The sequence below is a fragment of the Glandiceps talaboti genome, chromosome 5 (assembly GCF_964340395.1).
Source record: "Glandiceps talaboti chromosome 5, keGlaTala1.1, whole genome shotgun sequence".
NCBI classification, from domain to species: Eukaryota; Metazoa; Hemichordata; class Enteropneusta; family Spengelidae; genus Glandiceps; species Glandiceps talaboti.
This window is the reverse complement of record NC_135553.1, coordinates 5,194,927-5,215,084: the sequence shown is the minus strand read 5'-3', so window position 1 is coordinate 5,215,084 and position 20,158 is coordinate 5,194,927. Positions and strand designations below refer to the sequence as shown.

At 36.8% G+C, this 20,158-nt stretch overlaps 1 protein-coding gene across 2 annotated transcripts; it reads right to left on the bottom strand.

Annotated features, from left to right (window-relative positions):
* Window positions 1-929: 929 nt before the first annotated feature.
* Window positions 930-19,288, bottom strand: LOC144435578 (transient receptor potential cation channel subfamily A member 1-like). 2 transcript variants are annotated; one of them, XM_078124165.1, is made up of 26 exons: window positions 18,945-19,288; window positions 16,906-17,062; window positions 16,103-16,281; window positions 15,359-15,469; window positions 14,296-14,404; window positions 13,593-13,690; window positions 12,904-13,076; window positions 12,093-12,141; window positions 11,708-11,986; window positions 11,180-11,262; window positions 10,586-10,747; window positions 10,051-10,162; window positions 9,625-9,794; window positions 9,034-9,178; window positions 8,722-8,805; window positions 8,212-8,282; window positions 7,797-7,968; window positions 7,308-7,427; window positions 6,406-6,572; window positions 5,882-5,942; window positions 4,825-4,893; window positions 4,109-4,285; window positions 3,257-3,325; window positions 2,579-2,686; window positions 1,744-1,868; window positions 930-1,417 (listed from the first exon to the last, which is right to left on the bottom strand). In XM_078124165.1, exons 1-26 carry the CDS (start codon window positions 19,218-19,220, stop codon window positions 1,282-1,284), a joined length of 3,462 nt encoding a protein of 1,153 aa, XP_077980291.1. In that variant the 5' UTR covers window positions 19,221-19,288; the 3' UTR covers window positions 930-1,281. The 2 variants fall into 2 exon arrangements, with proteins under 2 accessions (XP_077980291.1, XP_077980292.1); XM_078124166.1 differs by having other exon boundaries at window positions 7,806-7,968.
* Window positions 19,289-20,158: the final 870 nt, after the last annotated feature.

Sequence of the window (20,158 nt, the reverse complement as noted above, 5' to 3'; positions counted from 1 at the left end):
TTTTGTATTTTTAATTTATAAAACAATTTTATCATGGCTTCCTACTTGAAAAATAAATGTGAAACAACATATGCCAAGTCCTTGTTTGTAACTCGATACATGGTAAAAGCATAATAAATGTGTAAAATGTTTGTTATTGTACGTACAATAACAAACCTTTACCACTTTTTTAAATAGCTGTTTGCAATGTATAATATTGAGTTTCAAACACAGACTTTTTATTTCACGTTGATTTTTCAAGTAGGAAGTCATGATAAATTTGTTTTATAAAATAAAAATCCAAAATAAATACCCAATCCTCATCCATATGGCCACTTTAATTGGTACTATTTCAATTATTTTCTTTCCTCCCCTCTTGGAACTGGAGAATTTGCGTTCGTGGCAAGAAATCAAAGAGAGAGAGAGAGAGAGAGAGAGAGAGAGAGAGAGAGAGAGAGAGAGAGAGAGAGAGAGAGAGAGAGAGAGAGAGAGAGAGAGAGAGAGAGAGAGAGAGAGAGAGAGAGAGAGAGAGAGAGAGAGAGAGAGAGAGAGACAGAGAGAGAGAGAGAGAGAGAGGGGGGGAGGGAGGGAGGGAGGGAGGGAGGGAGAGAGAGAGAGGGAGGGCGAGTGAGACCGAACGATATTGACAGACAGACAGACAAACAGACAGACACACACACACACACAAACAAACAAACAAACAAACAAACAAACAAACAAACAAACAAACGGACAGACAGACAGACAGACAGACAGACAGACAAATATGCAGGCAGGGAGGCAGACAAATAGACAGAGTACTGAGATGAGAACTATGATACAGGAAGTGCAAAGTAACAGAGTACCACCGTGATAAAAAGAGACTAAAATACGTATCGACCATTTCATTATTTTATTAATATAAATAGTTATCAAACATCCAAATTAAGATTTAATAGAAAGACATCCAAATCACAAAATCAAGATATATTAAGTCAAAAGTGTACAAAAGGGAAAAGATGAAATATGATTTTTAAAAGTTTTTGTTTGGTAGTCTTATATTTACACGATATAGACGTTTGTTGATATAAATTACCCCATTCTAAATAAAATCTCTGTAAATATTCTTTTAAGATTTTAAAATTCTAAACTTGTATCCACAAGAATATCTCGAGACAGTCTCGGTCTCCCATAATGCACTGTGCAACTTCGACATTGATCCTATCATACCATGTTATAATAATGCAATGCGGTATTTTTGGACTCGAAAGAACCAAATTTTAGTTTATGCCGTGGTAAAAAAAATAATGGCGGTATGAATTATTAAGTTATTACAGTTTTATCATGTGTTAGGAAGTCAGCTTCGTCGTATGGTACGTCCATCTTTTCGGCTATCTTTCGAACTAAATCTGTCTGTCTGTCCATCATCGTCATTAGCATCTTATGTGATGACGTCATTCTATGTGAAAAGATAGAAATATGTAACTTTTATAAATCAACATCGGAATTTGCATTATACAAAACTGGTTACATTTTCCCCCATACAAAAGCTTGACATATTTGGCAAGTAATATGTATCTGGATTACTTGCGATGAAAACGTCGTCTCCATTTTGGATGTTAACGTTTGTATTGTTACGTATTTGTGGTAGTAAACGTATAACTCGTATTAATGGCTTAATTCCTAATTGCAATCATACGTACACATAATCATTACAATTGTAATAAAAAATTGCCAGAAATTAGATATGTATACTATTAGTTTTTTACACAAGATATAACTCACCTTGTATTCATCTCGTCAATTTCTTTTCTGAGTTGGTCCTGGTCATTTTCCTCTTGTTTCAGTTTAGCTTCTTCCTTGGCAGCAATCTTCGCCTCTTCATTTCTTCTTGAAAACTGGTTTTTTATCTGTAAAACAAATTTCAACGCATACACTAGAAGTTTGTTCAAATCACTTCGACACGAATGTATCAATTAATGCACAGTGACTTTAAATTAATTATCCTCTCTCTCTCTCTCTCTCTCCCTCCCTCCCTCCCTCCCTCCCTCCTCCCTCCCTCCCTCCCTCCTCTCTCTCTCTCTCTCTCTCTCTCTCTCTCTCTCTCTCTCTCTCTCTCTCTCTCTCTCTCTCTCTCTCTCTCTCTCTCTCTCTCTCTCTCTCTCTCTCTCTCTGTGGATTTTGCTCAAACTGAATTCATTTGATTGCTAATTGTATTAAAGTGGCCACATGGATGAGGATTGTGTATTTATTTTGGATTTTAATAATTTATAAAACAATTTCATCACGGCTTCCTACTTGAAAAAATCAATATGAATTAACACATTGACAAAGTCTGTGTTTGTAACTCAATACATTGCGAAATGATAACAGATATGTAAAATAGTTTGTTATTGTACGAACAGTAACAAACATTTTACATTTTTAACAGTCTGTTGCAATTGATTGCGTTACAAATAAGGACTTGGCATATGTTCTTTTACATTTTCAAGTAGGAAGCCATGATAAAATTGTTTTATAAATTCAAAATCCAAAATAAATACTCGATCCTCATCCATAAGTCCAGTTTAATCAAATTTGTAGAACGTTCGATGTGGAAGACAGAATCGTTAAACTTTACCCTCTTCATTATTCTTCGTTTGTAGGGTTCAACCACCATCTTGTCGACGTGCCATCTCCGTTGTAACACCTTGGGTAAACTCTGTTCAATGGATCGCACTAACCCGATCTGAAGGAAAGATTGTACATTCAAGCGATGTCATCGACTTATACATGTAATTTCATTTCCAAATTATAGACCATATCGAATTGGAAAACACTATGTACTGTGACCTCGCCTAGCCAACAAAGACGCCCGCGGCAGATGAGAATATCACTGGCAGCTGAAATTCTTTTAAAACAAATATTCTTATGATTTTGACTTCCACGCAAAGGGTTTCCCGTGAAAAGGAACCAAAGACGGGCATGAAAAATAGTCTTAATAAGGCTAGTTATACATGGTCATACCCTCCCCCCTCTTCTCACCTTCCCTGCAAGATAGAATAAACCCCATGTTTGAAGATATCCCGAGATAAATGTTTCTGATAGCACTATGTTGTGAAAGTACACTTGAGGTCTCTTTTTCAAGTAAATATGTCCCCTATCACAAACAATGTGTTTTAGTTATTCAGTTGCACCTGGGTTATGGTTTTGGAGTGAGTTGCCCCTCCATGCACGCACGCACGCACGCACACACGCACACACACACACACACACACACAGACACATACACACGCGCGCATAGCTACTTTTCACTTACTTGTAATTCCATCTTTTCAACGTTTGCGTTTTGTTGTATGAATTCAATATCACCGACGGCAATACCAACCTGCATAAACAAAATTTTATATATTTATTGTTTGCATGTAACAAAAAGGAACACCAGTAAAATCTTTGATGAAATAATACATTCACGTATCATAAAACTGACGTCAGTTCATCTCTCTCCGAGGGTTGACCAATGTGTGAGGGCGCCCCTTCACGGCGTACCTTACAGACTAATTCATCAAGTCACAAAATCAGATTTTTAGTAAATAACAATTCAATGTCATTCACATATCTTTCTCTCTTTCTAAAGCATAAAAGATAAAAGATAACAACTATGTATAGATATGCAATGTAACTGCTGGGAAGGAAGTAAACGATTCAAATATGTTTGTAGAGAAATGTCGAAAATTGCCAAAATACAGTGACGTCTGGAATATACAGCTAAAACAAGAAGTGTCCCCGAAAAGACTGTATATGTGATATACAATTTATGACCTAAGATTATCACTTGCCAAGTTGAAGTTGTTGTCTTACTTGCTAGATAAGAGTTCAATATTTTTACTGATGAACACAGCACTATTGCTATTTAGGAGAGTTTTGTTTACAACAATTAGGTTTTTTTTTATACTCCCCTCCATGATAAAAATCATATTGTCTCCAGCAGTAAAATCACTGCTGTCTATCAAGTAAAACAACAATTACAACTTGGAAAATGTTCAACTTTGACTATAAATGTATGTTACATGTTACAAATTACTTGTCTGTGATGCGATGACTGTCATATAGTCTTCTGATGAACGCTTCCTGTTTCAGCTGTAACTAAAAGACTAAGTGTCAATCTTACCATTAGATTCATCAGCATAATTGGCATGAGAAAGAGGAAGATTGTAAACAAGACCATCGCAGATTCTTCAAATGGCTTTAGACTCGTGTCACCATAAAAGATATCAGTGTAATCCATCTCACCGACAGTCATCACACATACTTTGACAAAAGACCCACCAAAGTCGCTAAACGCCTCCTGAGAGTAACACGAATATTTATCATATCAATACAAGAATCAATGGCACGTTATAAACATGAATATGAACTGTAGCCCAGAGGGACGAATAATAACTAACATGATTTACGTTACATACCCAACTGATACTGTCATGTTTGTCATTAGATCGCATTGAGTTGCAACAGTTCATTGAGAACTAACCCCCAATCACAATGACGTACTGTTATAATCACTCTGAAGTTAGAATGTGTTGAATTCTACACACTACTTTTAAAATCTATACAATTTAAATTGACACATAAACACCTTTTTTTATATACAATGTAAATGTGAAAAGTAGTCGTACCAGTCTGAGGCAAACTATAAGAAAGCACGTAATAAGGCCAATCAAGTGGTTCACTGCATGCAGCTCAGCGGTATAAACTCAAAAAATCAATGAGAACTAAAATTCAAACTCTAATACACGTAAGTTTTAAAACGGTTGAAGAAATACAGTTTACTTTTGGTTAAAGCTAACCTTTATCAAATATAAATCAAAATATACCCCTAATACTTACAATTCTGCCAAGTAGCATGAAAAATGACGATGAGAACGCCAACACAAACAGAATGAACACCATTATAGCCTGAAATAATTAAGTTAAAATATTATTCTTAATGACCAATGCAATGATATTCGTATTCGTATTCGTATTCGTATTCGTATTCGTATTCGTATTCGTATTCGTATTCGTATTCGTATTCGTATTCGTATTCGTATTCGCGTTTGCATTTGCATTTGTGTTTGTATTCGGGAGGTTACGATTCAGCTGTGCTACATGGCTTAGTTCATTAGTGGTCCATTACGCATGTCAGGGTAAAATGCTTTTTGTTAATTGACAAACATCGATCATGGCCATACGTCATCACTACGTCAAGTTCTTACACATCCCAAATTCCTATCTCAACGTTGAATTTGGTATATTTGCATGACACCAGGTTTCACTTGGGGAAATGTTTTTTCATTATCATACCCAGAAACAAACGTACCGGAGTGTAGGTGTTCATAGCGTGGGACCCCAAGGCGTGCGTGCGCGTGTGAATGGGACGACTGCTGGGTTTTAAACGTCTGCTCTCGGTGTGTAAAGTAGACTGAAAGGTTCGCCGTTGTTGGCGCTGTATAAGCTAAAGGAGTTGTACTTGATCATCAGTGAAATGAACACTAGCCTAACAGACTAAGAGGCAACATCAAAATAAAATCCTACAAATCACAAATGTTTCCTCAAAGATTCTCTCCATAATACTGCCACACCTATTACTTCACCGAGTGACAGATATGAATTTTAAGTTAAACTAAGACGTGATTTGAGGTAACACGTGTCCTCGCCTCGACCATCAACCACGAGACGCAACACTAGTACTTCTATATATGGGCACATGCAATTGAAACACTGATCTCCAAAAAGAAGTTAAAATGATTAAAAATTGGAAACTTGGATTTAGATTTAGGAAATCATATGGCTGCTTTTCAATGTAGTACCAAAAATGAAAGATGTTTTGTTTACCTTGTCCATTGGATTCATTCGAGTGAAAAGTGTTTAGTTTTGATATGAGTTAGCTGCTTTCACCACCTACCTTCATAAAAGACTTAATAACTTGGAAAAACATTTCGATATAAATGCCAAACATTGCGAACCTTGAAGGAAAACAAATGAACACAAAGTCAAAGAAGAACAAACAAGCCGATACAAATGGATGAGATATTGGAAAAATTACATTCATAAAATGACATCATTTAGTGGTATTATTTTCGATTTCATTGTATTTTCGTATAGTTCAAGCTATATGCCTTAGGAAGCGGTCATGTTTATCGCCCTCTACCGACCGACGCATGAAGCAGCCAATCAGAGGATTTGATGCCTGCGTGAATAACAATATATGGGCGCCATTTTTAATTGACATATGCTGTTCAGCCAACACTTTTCACACCTTTGAATGGTTCAATGATAAGTTCTATGCTAACTTGCTCACAGCACTGTTGTGTTACATCCTTAGCTGTTGTTGCTCTTAACCCTCGTATCCAACGCCTGTCCTGATTAAAATTAAAACGCTGGTAATACAACGTTAGATTCAATCATCTGATGATCTAGAACTCTCACCTTCTTACATACATAATGAGATTCATCCAACCAAAGAAGGCAGCCATAGCTCCTCCTTGCCACTGATACGTACATGGTTGATTTCCAGGTGGTAAAACAAAGAACACAGCAGTTGTGTACAACCCCCAGTCGACATAGTTCGAAATTTCAGAAAAATATTGTAGTCTCTAGAAAGCAAATAAAATGTGTACCTTATTGAAAAAATAGACGAAAACGAACTTACTAGGAAACTTTGATAAAAGAAAAAATATAAATTCCTTAGTGACATTGAATTTGACATGAGAATTTTCCTGTTCAAAAATGGTTTTAATTATAATTTGCGACATTAGAACTACTTTGTGTCTTTATGCTTCCCATATCATTTGTTGGAATTGTCGGATTCAGCTGGCCATTTCAATTTAGTTGATTATTTTTGACAAATTCACATGCATCTAGATTAAATTCGCCTAGGCCTAGATAAATGATTCAGGGGCATAAATTCGGTTATTTATAGAAAACATAGATCTCTTCTGTTTCATCAATCAAAATAGGGCATACACTTACTCTATGTGTCAATGCTATGTTGAATGTTCTGCTTAAAAACGTATACATGTTCTATTTCTATTCTATTCTTCACAAATGTATTACAAATTATATATCGCATTTCCCATTCAAGCTCACAGAAATTACATACTAGTGCCCCACCAAAACCAGAACCATGTGGACTTGTGATTTTGATAGTATAGGCATTCGCCAATCTCATTAAGATAAAGAACACGAAGCCATCCGCCAATAATTGTATATCACATAAAACATACGAAGCTATCCACCAATCATATCGAATAAACATAGAAAGCCATCAGCCAATCAAAACATACGAAGCCATCTACCAATCAAATCAAATAAGACAAACGAGTACTTACCAGTTTGATGATCTCCACTATCTCTCTGATGACGTTGGCAACACAATATAGGAAGACATACGATTCAATCGCGATCAAAAATTTTCTCTCTGTACCGACTGTAAAATGCAGGTTACCATCCTTTGAGGAATAAATTGCGGGAAGTGATATTAGTTATGTATATCACTCATTAGAAATAACAGCTACATAATTAATTTCATGTAACAAATAAACGCAGCTCTGAAGTTGTATAGATAATGCCATTTATTGTTCATGTATTTAATGGACGTTGTATGGGTGGAAGGCATTCAATTAACACCTGGCATATCACTTTTATTTTAGCTTGGCAGTCAGACAGTCGATAGCTTCTATTTTTATCTTTTCAAGCTTTGATAGGGGCAAATATAGAAATGGCATCATCAAAGATGTTGAAACGGTGGCTCATACGTGGCATTCGTTACTACATATGCGATGTTGTTTGTTAAAAACTACTTTTCGTGATTTTCTTACCTCATCGACAATTATATCACTTTGGTTAGTTCCTGGTGGGATTGGACACCCATGTGAATCCAACCTTTCACCGACAGGGCGTGGGCTTGATAGCATGTACGTCATTATCGCTGCCAGGAATACCAAATACATACAAAAATCGAAGGTAAAGAAGTAACGAGCAAATCTCTTCCTATAGAAAAAGACATGAGAATACATTCAATTTTTTTCAAACGTGAAAGATATAAGAATAGTGATGCAACACTGCCGAAAATAAAAAATAGTACATTTAAATTACATGTAGAGAACTTATATTTTTGAATTAAAATCGACGAAAATGTCGATAAAATATCTATCACCTGTGAGTCATGAGAATTCGAAACAATTATTAACTGCGTGAAATAATGACGTCATGATTGCCACGGTTATGCATTACCATTTGATAGCCAGCAGTGTCTTGCAGAGTTCATGCATGAGTAAATTTTCCCTGCTAAATTCGACCATGGTCTGCAAGAAGAATCAAACGATAATCATTACAAGATTTTAAGTAGTGTTAATTGTTGCCTACTCTAAATGTAAACTGAGCATGCTCAGATACAAAACAAACAACCAAAATTCAAACTCTAATTCCAAACTGAGCTTGCTCAGATACAAATAACCAATCCAATTCGAACTCTCAATCCAAATTCATGTTGAGCATGTTCAATTTGTATGCTTTAGTTCTGACGAAAGCAAGCGATCGTTAAAAATGTTGCAATAAGTGAAGTACTAAAGGTACCTGATGGTGATATCCAGCAAATAGAAATTACCTCCAAAAAACGCACAAAATCAGCTTATGCCGATCTGTTGGCATTCGTAAAACATGTCGCCAGAATAACGCATGAGTGCCCATAGAATATAACCACATGTAATTATATCACAAGAATACAAGAAGATATTTGCTTACTGTCAATGCACACCACTGTTTATCGGTTTTCATCACCCTTTCATCGTCAGGACCCGGATTAATATGATAATAATCGTATGTGATCTGGAAAGAAGGAGAAAGAAAACATATACATTTAAGTTGGAGACAAAACCACTCAAAAAGTGTCCTGAATTGATTCTCGACAATTTTCAATTCCCATACTATCTAACTCCCTGTTCAGATTAAGCTTTACTGTTTTAGATTTTCAATGGGTCATCTCAATTGGAACAGGCTTTTCCGTTTGGTGATGAGATAAATGTACGAGTGGCTGTCTGTACTCGCAGTACTCACCTTAAGGTTTGGATTGGCTTTGTCCGAATGGGAGAACGTTACACACTGATCCAAAACAACCAATGCGACATCCGGCAGTCTTTCAATCAACCGCTTCATTGGAGGGTATCCTTCAACAGTTGGTTGGTTTATTACTTCTTTCCACCTACAGCAATTTGTTAACAAATAAGCAAATGGCAAATACATGTACACAAATACTATATAAACGAACAGCCACATTACTAGTATTTCTTTTTTGAAGACTCTGAGACATTCAAAGGCAGACTTAGATTAACATGACTATCAGAGGAGACTTGTGTCTGTCTGTCTGTCTGTCTGTCTGTCTGTCTGTCTGTCTGTCTGTCTGTCTGTCTGTCTGTCTGCCTGTGTTTGTGTGTGTGTAGGTACACATAGGTGGGTGGGTAGGTAGGTATGCTTATATGCATCATGGTATATAAATTCAATGCTAAGTTTAATCCTAATGATTCAGCTTCATAGGTGTTTCCATGGTAACAACGTGATACTATTAGTATCTATATTCAAATGAATGAGTAATCCATCTAGTTACACAATTAAAATCTATCGTTTTATCAGGATATGATGTATAGTTACGTTCTATGTCTGACAATTGCAGCAGCAGTTTCTTCTTCCAGGGTGAAAGTGGCGGCATCAAGTGGATTTTGTTCAGAATCATTCGTAAGTGTCGGAGTAGCGCCCTCATCCAGTAATAGTAGCGTTACTGCCACGTGTCCATTAGCCGCACTCAGATGCAAGGGTGTGTTCTGGAATATTGGACAAAATATTTCAGAAAGGTTAGAGGTCAGTATCCTATCGATTTCAGAGTACAACATGGACATTTCATAAAGTGTTGACCGAAGTGCAATACAATGCATGGACAAACCCGACTGAGTACAGTGGGCTTCTTGTAGTCGGTAGATTTACATAACAGATAGTGCTCTGGTGACTGACTGTTTACGATCTAATTGACAGTCTGGTAAAGTACGTGTTTTGGTATCACAGGTAGAAAACAAACACTACCTTATTCTTGTCGAAGACATCGATTTCTGCATGATTTTCAACCAGAACTTTGACGGTGTCACGATGGCCCTCTGTCGCAGCCAAAGCTAATGGTGTGCGACGGTTTTCATCCCTAAAACAAATCAAGATTGAGTCAATTAAACTTGTCGTATCAAGTTCATAGAGTTACATTTTGTAAATGATAATTTTGACCATCACAACAAAAGATAATTTAGAGTATACATCAAAGAAAACGTTTACAGGGATGGCGACCGTGGCATTCAATTGAATATTGATATTGAATGTTTAATGAATGTTCATTTTAATACCACGGTCGCTGTCCCTGTATCTATTAGCACATTTGCAGTCTTGATTCATCCCATATGTGTTCTTCAGTACAGTGGTTGAGCTCTCTATACCACCCACAACCGCTACCACGTACACACCATTTTGTTCTCAAGAAGTTTCAGATCCATATCCTCGACTCGAGCAAAATGTAAACATGCAAAGTGTCGGGTATACCAATGAGACTAACTAATCATCGATATTTGCTTACTTGCTGGAAATATCGGCTCCATTTTTCAACAGTTGTCTGACGACCTTGTCATAACCTTCTTCGGCAGCAAGAAGCAGAGGTGTTCTACCATCTACGTCATCATCGTTGATCTTCGTTGGACAAGCTTCGGCCAAGAGCCGAACACACTCCAATCGACCACAACTTATTTAGTGGAATTAAAAGTAGTGTTTTATATTGATACGGGGGAAGAAATATTGAAAGATAGAAAATCAATCATACTCGCAAAGCCAATTCTATGCAACGGACAATGTCGCTCACAAACCGTTCTCACACACATCACATTACTGTCTAGTTAACCGAGATTGTCATGAGTGATACCTTATTTGTTTCGTGATAGGAAAGAAAAATTCTTTGAAACTTGTGAGCAACCGAACAGATTCAACGTATGACAAACAAACCAGAAACTAACTTGGTAGACTCGACCGGTGAACCCAGCCTTAATAATTTCAGGTTTCTCTATCAATTTTAATGTATTTTGATTTTTTTCAATGTAAACTTCTCTGTCGTCACAAATTAAAACTACTCGAACGCTCTAGATCTTGCAGTATTGTAAATCCAGAATGAATAACCCACCTCGCAGCAATATGGAGAGGGATTCGTTCGTCAAAATCTTTACCATCGACCTCAGCGTTAGATGTGATTAAAAGAGAAAGGATCTGCGTCGAAAGAAAAAGTCTTGTGAAACATACGATAGTGTACAGAACAAGTACGGTATATATATGCTCTTACATGTGTCTACCTACGCACGGAATTATGGGAGATGACAGAACGGTGAAAGGGGCAGCGAGGAAAAAGTATCACATTGTAGATCAGAAAAAAAAAACACGAACAAGATTCAATTTGTATGACTTCTTGATATCATAAAAATGATCGTTAATTGCACAAAAAAAAGTTTTGTTTTGTTTACAGATTCTTCATATTGAACAGATGATTTTTTTCTCCAAATATTTCCAGTCTTTTCACATATACGAGTTGTATGTACCACTAAAAATCATTTTCTGAATGTTTCAATCTGTTCTTGAACTGTTGTCTATACAGGACTGGGCCAGCTTTAAGAATTAACCTTGTCTATAAAATATTAATAAAATCTTCTAAACAAACCTTTGAATTGCCTGATTTGGCGGCATAATGAACAACTGTCTGTTCTTTCTTGTCCTTCTCGTTGAGCAACCTTTCACCACCGTTGCTTAGCAACATTTTGGCAAACTCGTAATGATTGCCCTCTACGGCCCAATGCATGCATGTCTTCATATCTCTATCTATGACAGTTATATTGGCTCCTTGTTGGATCAGATACTTGGCTGCCCTCGTTTGACCCTTCCAGGCTGCCGCCAGTAATGGAGTAAAAAATTCTAGGTCTTGAGATTCTAAAATGGCACTCTGATGAACAAACAAGTAAACAAACAAATAAACAAAACAATAATGAGTAAAAACGTTCTTCAAATATTTCTTAAGAACAATCGTCACTACATAATTGCAATCTTACCTCCATAACTAACAACTTCATGATGTCAACTCGGCTGTACATGGAAGCTCTGAAACAGTATAAGACAATCACATACTAATTCATGAGTACTAACATTTTAACCAAAAATACAGAGAACATATGTTTCTAAGCTGAGGACTTTCGATTGCAAACTGTTGGTTTTATTCACTCTATGATAGATGGCGCTGCTCATACTAATTCGTTTACTTGCATGTATATCAAGTAAACGGACAGTTTGTTAAATTATACACAATGATCCTCCGTATACAGAGCGGGGATAATGACACCAATGTTATCATAATCTGTAACAAGAGGTGCGTCGCGACAATTCGACATTTTGTGATCATAGCGTGTGTGAAATATACACAAGTGGTTATTAGTACAGAGGGTAAGTTTATGTGTTACATTGTAATTTCCGCCAGGGGAGGGGAAGAGATTGTCAGCTACTGGTGAGAGTAACATTTGACTTGTCTCGATTTCGTTTACACCAACTGTTCATTTCTAACCAGGAAACCTTTCGCATATACTATAGAGAAAGATTTTTTTTTTCATTTTCCTCTACGATAGTTGGTTTTCTACCACGCATGAACTTATACTATCCTGTCAATTACAACAGCTCCTATTTATACACTATCAGGTACATGGTGCAGACACGGATAATATTGAGATGTTTTCAAATGACAATTTTGGACAAACACTCTTAGAATTCATTAAGGATTGTCAATGCCAACAGCACGCAGATACAGACATCTTTTATATACGTACGATGCAATACTATGTCGCCTCTTCTTATAAAGAGCACATTACATACCTATGTAAAGGTGTCATGTGTTCGTCATCCTTGGCGTTGACCTTTGACCCGTTTTCTAGTAGTAGAGCTGTCATGATATAATTGCCAGAGACAGCGGCGATATGCAGTGGAGTAAAACCGTTATGTTTACTGGATTCAATATCGGCACCAGACTCCAGACACAACTTTGCTGCCTGACGAGTAAATAAAATCGAACTATCTGGTTTTAGTTTTATTTTCTTTGCATGAAACAGAAAGACTCCTGGTAACGATTTTTACTAGATCCTATTACATAGACTTTTTCGGGAAATTATCTTGGATTGGCCTATTATGCAACTTCACATATTTCTCTGGTAAAGAGCCGTTCTTTCGAAATAATGTTCCTTCAATCCTTCATTTTCTTCACCAAAGACTCCCGTTATACTCTTTCCTGCGTCCCCCTTTAAGCGACGCGATGATGTACATGACGTACAATAGTACTAACCAGATACAAACTGAATACCTCTCCTAAGGTTTGCAATGTTATTGACTCTTTCGATATACAGCATTCTTTGAACGAGTCTATGATAAAAGTATGACTGCACATAATAAGTTTAACTGCAGATAAAAGTACTAAGATGACAGCTCGACTTTTATAATGTGGATCTGATGTATATACTCACCGGAAAAGAGTTCTCGAAAATGATGGAGATATGATCAGTTCTACGTACCTGTAAATGACCCCGAGCAACGGCCAAATGCAAAGCATTACTTCCCTCGTCGTCAACATCAGCCATCAAAAGTCCTGGGCTGATATCCATATCACGACCTGTAGAATTAGAAAAAAGCTATTAAGATTTCTAACGAGTTTGTGTTTAGTTTCTATCTTTAGCTGACAAGTGATTATTTCACTTTGTTGCAATCTTCCAAACATAGATACTATTGTAAAAGCTAAGGGCACATTCCCTCTATCAGAGTGACTGTGCTTAGGGGTTGCCTAGGAAAGTGCATCGGGACTAATTTCCCTGAAAATTAAAGGTGTTCAAATCTCTCCAAACTGTTCCAGACGAAAGCTTTTAACAGACATTTGGGGTTCACTGTCTTATTTCCATGGAAATCATTAATCTTTTATTTTCCCATAGAGCGGCCATATTGGATTTGGCGGCCATATTGGATTCTAAAATGGTTTAATTTCGATTTTATTTTGACATGTATTTAAAATTAATACTGTGAACCCTGACTGTTTTTCTTGACTTTAACTTACAATAGGTTTGGACATTCTTGGACACAGTATCTGCAAACGTTTAAGATTTTTTTCCAAGGTATAAACTACATTAACATGCATGATGTGGTAATTATGACAAAGTACAAAAGCTTTTTTCATACTGGAATGTTTGGAAAGATATTTCGGTGTAAGTGGCGAGAAAGCCTTACCGACTTCTAGAATGAGTTTCATGATCTCCATGTTTCCTCTGATGGCAGCGAACATTAAAGGCGTAATATCATTGATTTCTTTGCACCTGATGTCAGCACCATTTTCAATCTGCAAATGTAGCAGGTAGAGCCAAAAATTGTGAATAACGACCTAAATTCTTTTGAAATACAGACAGAAAACTTGAAAAGTATTAACAGTATACTTTTAATATAACGTGGCCGTCAAAACACACTCTAGTTATAGCTTATCTAACCCGTTTTGAAATAACGCAAATTTGAATACATAAAAATAAAGATAGCGTAAACTGTTTTGATAATTAAATTAAAAGATACCGGGAAAATTGTGTGTATAACTACAAACCAACATTGTCGCAATATACCGGGATGTGAAAGGAATATTTTCCTTCTAGGTCACAGTGATACCGTCCAGTTTTAGAGATGAAAGTGTTTAACCCGTGACATGTCGAGAGTTGGATTTAAGTAAATCATGATACAGTATCATCTCAATATCGTGTGGAAATCATAATTTATAACAACACCCCCCCCCCTGAAACCTGCACTAGCTGTAATTTGGGTATTATTTTGTCGATCAGGCAACCAATATATTCATCGAAAATGGTTAAAATACCAATAAGTAGACATTATACATGCCTATTAAATATCTATTGTATGTATAAGTAGTAGAATAACAGGTTGAAAACGTGATTCATTGGAGTGCTGATTTTAAGGTGCGGACCTGAAAACCGATTTGATAGGATTTATTGCACCATAGTGTGTGTACAGTTACATGTGTTTACCAACAGGTGATTCAACACTTTGCAGAGAGTACGATACTATTAAGTCATAATATCCAACAAAAGAGTTTTAAAAATCGCTCCAGTTAAAACGTTGCCACTAGTGGAGCTATAAAACACTCAAAGTCACACTTCAAGTCATACCTACCCTTAGGCTACTAGTAGTTGTCTAAACTACGGTTTTTAATCATCACAGACACGCACACTACTCTGACTTTTCCTGTTAAATTTCAATCACAGCATAGATATGTTGAGGAAACTTCTCTTACCAAAAAGTTGCAAAGGTTGACATTTCCATGTGTACATGCGGCATGGTGCAGTGGTGTCATCCCATCGTAGTCTCTAACATTGACACTAGCTCCTCTCGCAACAGTCAAAACCTGAAATGGGATTTCGTCACAGAAAATTTAGTACTTCGGTATTCGATGGCAGCTATTGTATGTCCGTCATCAACACCCCTATATCTTATTGGTTATACTCCAAGTATACAATGGGAGTTTAGAGGAATTTGAGTGTAGAGACCGTGTTACAACTTCACTAGTATAAATTATACGCAATAATATTAAGAAAGTTAGGTATTATTAATTGATGCCCCCGAAAATCTCAAACCCACACTTGCTGTAACTGGGGTACCATTTTTTTCGACCAGACAACCAACAATATATTTACTGAACATTTTTTTAAAATATCACTAATTAGACACTGTACATGTCAATATTGGAGGTCTATTTTATCTATGAGTACTATTATAGTAATAAGTTGAAATTATGATTCATTAGGGGCTCTGATTTTTTTATGCTGGCCTAAAATCCCCGTACTACATAATATGTGTAGTGCTACACAAATGTGTTTACCTACAGGGGATGGTGAACAATGTTACGAATAAGTCATTATGATGACAAACGGGTAACTTTCAAAAAATGTTCCAGTTGCGGCTGGTGCAGCTTTAAATAAAATAATTTTTGTATACATTTGTAGGTAAGATGATAATCGGTATTACGTCATAATCTCACCTCTGTTGCTTCTTGTTGACCTCTCCTTGCAGCCACGTGCAATGGTACCATTCCCTTGTCGTCCCTGGCGTTTATGTCGGCACCAAATTTCAATAAGAACTTCACAGTAGTGGTATGGTTTCCCTTAGCTCCTATGTGTAGTGGCGTATACAAATAATCACGTATTCGAGCACTGGGATCTGATAAAGAACGAAGTGAATTAATCAAAATTATCATAATATATCATTTTTGTTTGTGTTGATTGACCAAAACGGAGAGTGTGACCGTATGTAAAATTTAGCCGCTTTCATTTTTTCCGTTTGATATATTTGTTCCTTGTACAGCAATTTTCGTTTATTGTGTACCGGCTGTAAGTCTTCTTTTCAAAGCAGCAAACAGAATAGACGATATTAACTCTCTAGTTCAAGAGACATCTAAGGAATGAGCTTACTCATCACCACTTCATCATATAAGGAAATCACACTTGAAAGATACGACCATCCCTCGCATCGTCCATTTAAATTCAAGTTAGTGCACAGTGGATCTTTTCCTATAGTGTGACGTCAGTATGTTTTTTATACACGAGCACTTTGCACCTGTCAGTATATGTATTTGCTTGCCGTACAAGGTGGGTGGATTTTACTCTTTCACATTCGAGTCTTCTGAGGAATAAAAAATAACGACCCCTCCCCCCAAAAAGACCAACCAGTCCTCCACATGTAATGTGTGTTTAATCCCTCAGAATTGCTTTTATTTCCCGAGAAATTAAAAGACTTTCGCAAACCTTTTTGCCAGTTTTGAATTAATCAACGCTATCGTCTTACCTGCACCTTGATTCAATAGTTCTTCTACAGCATCCTCGTAATTATATCTGACAGCATAATGTAATGCAGTCACCCCATTAGCATCGGTTTTATTCAATAAATTGTGTTTATCAAGTAGTAAATATCGTATACTATCAGTCTTACCAGCTCTTGCAGCCTGCAGTGGAAATTCAGGATGAAACATAAAATATTATTCATGGAAAACTACAACAGTGTCAATAATATACTTATGCAATAGAGGTACAATGTAACACACACAAGATAATATCTTATATCACTATTACAGTGTTCTATAACTTGTCAAAAGATAAAAACCATAATGTTTCAATGTATTTAGGGTCTTTAACTTCTACTTAATGTATATAGGTCAGCACTGTTTATGTGTTTTCAGGTGACAAGAATTTCAAATGTCTGTTAGATTTACAGATATTGTACTATACTCTCTATTTTCCCGTGCTTGCTACGACATCAAAATTGTGAAAACGGCATACTCAATGTGCGTATTTGAACAAGTCCAAAACTCCAACCCCATCCTCCCTATCTAGGAATTAAAATGATAAATCGTTCCTTTCTGAACGAGTATACTGTGTGGAGTTCGAGACAAAGAGTGCACACAGTTGGAATGTCCAGGTATTCTTTATATAATTATAAGAACGATTACGTTACAGTTGAGTAACTCAATTTGAATCACACTTGGGCAGCCAGGGTCTATGGCTGATATAAATTGAATTACAAGTAGTTTAGAATCACGATATCTTTTAACAATGCGGTATTACATGTAATAATCCGATGAGACATTATCGTACTTGTGAGGAATTCTAAGTTGTAAGACATATGTGTGCTGAATCCATTATTGACCTTCAGTGCAAGTAGATCATAGTGTATATGGTAGACACATGTGAGCGATAACCAGTCTGGTCAACCCAATTTCCAACCCAGTTTCTTTTTTGAAACCTTTTATGGCAGTCCCATTGTCACAGTCACAGTTGTGGTAAGGAGTACTACATGTATGTGGTATCAAACGTCATTTCACTTGCTGGTTGTTGTTGAGAATTACTGAATGCTATGGTTTGAAAGGAGAAAAATAGATAGGAGCGCTGACGTTGAAACTATTAATATTACAAATGTACAAAATCCCGAATTAACGTTCACGGGAGAGAAATATTCCTTTTCAGAGAAAACCATCTAGACAAGACTGTTTTATATGATGCAGTAGCCTAGGCTATGTACAATCTTATACAACTATAAAAGCAATTGTAGAGGTCAGGGGTTAGTCCTGCTTCCAGACGGAGTACAGAATTCTGACTGTCCGTAAACACCTAACGAAAGGCGAGGGACATTATTAGAATCAAGTTCCAGCTTGCTCCGTCCGCAAGTAGGAGTAGTCCGAGGTATAATGACCAATGCAGCATGCATGTAGTCTTTCTAATAGTACAGTAGCACTTCTACTTTCATGGCATTGCAGTCTATGTTAGGTTCCTCCGATCAAGTATTCAAAACATGCTCGGTCCAAGGTTACGATGTATTGACAATTCTCTAGCTTACAAACTTGTGATGGTCTTGTACAAGTCTCTCGGTCAACAATCAGCGTCAAATGTCAACCAGTTTATGTATTTATGCATAGAGTAAATGAGGTGATTGTTTATCTAATTGTTGCCAGCTAGGAAAAGGGTCCCGTTCATTTGCAGCACTTTTGTCAGCATTGGAATTGCCACATTTGTGATTAGATTGTTTTGGACAACAGTTGTCAAAGGAACAACTGCTAACTGTGAATTGTGCAGATGTTACACGAGCAACTCAGTATACTTTTTATTACTATTAGTGCAGACAATCAAAGCGTCTGCCAGTTGTCAAAGAGCATAACCCCTTTTCCAAACAACCTGGCCCTACACAGTGCTTTCTATTGACAATTCTTTGTCATTCAAAGATTCTTGTGTAGATCTACAGAAAGCTACGCAATGGTCATAGCTAAAAGATAAAGAAAGCAACATATCTACGTTTAACTTTCTGAAACTTTAAATAACTTTCATTTCTCGTACCTCCCAAATATCCATTGAGTCTTCGTCTTCAGGGTCCTCCTGTATTGTCCCTTCCGTACCGACAAGCAGACTTTTTAAAAGTCCTTCCCGTCGACGTCGTGAAGACCGTTTCCGTGCCCTCTTTGTTACGGGACGGTTGGTGTCTTCCGTTCCTGTTTTTAATTCGCCATTACTAGAATTCTTACTCATGACTTCTGTCAATTCCACTGCTGCAGGATTTGCTAAGACTATGTCGGAATTTTGGGATCGCTGACGAGGGTCGAAGACTTTGTCCATATTTTATAACAGCTCAGACCACTATAGTGGTCTGAGATAACAGGTAGTCAGGCAACGTCTCCGTTACAATGAACTGACCAACCTGTGCATTGTTTGTTTGCAGAGCTCTGACTTTTGTTTTCAGTGACGTCACCTGTTCGTGAGTGTATGGAAGTATCCGCTTACGGCAACAACAAAAGACGACCTCTATAAAGCCGGCAGCGGTCTAAATGACGTGGAATGTCTTTCAATACTAGATAACATGTCTGGTTGAGTTCGTTGGTCACATCCAATACCGTGACAGTCATTGAATCCCTGTCCAACAGAACTAATATACTGACCATGTCACGATCCCGGCCATGTTTTTCAAATCCCATGACCATGGTTATACTAGTACTAGTCTAATATTTAAAGCAAAAAAATGATCTTACAATCATATTTAGTTTTTTTTAATGTTTTTTTTTCATGATCACTTTTGATATGGACGCCTCTTGATTCTTAATTATACATTGTAAATATATAATGATAACAGAAGCTTAAACAAATCAGTCGCAACACTTATTCGTAAACTTTATTCAGACTGGACAGTTAACCCACCCTGTAAGTCCGAGTGGTACTTTTCATAGCTCTACTTGAGAGAGGTCTCACAATACAGCGTTTTGGAACATGAATTTTCTAGTTTCTGTGTCATCTTAAGGTAATGTAGCTGAGTTCAAATCATGCTCGTCATTGGTCCCATTTTATCAAAACCATATTTATATACTTTACACCAAAATAGTCATCGTGTTTATGATACTTCCTTCAGGATCAACTTATATATCATGAATTGACAACCAGGTGTGTGAGTTAATGTAATGATTCATGATGCTGGCACGACCCATTATGTGTAAATATAAATAAAACAACCATTGATATGCGTACATGGAAGAAAATGTAAATTTTGCAAGATGATGTCAGCC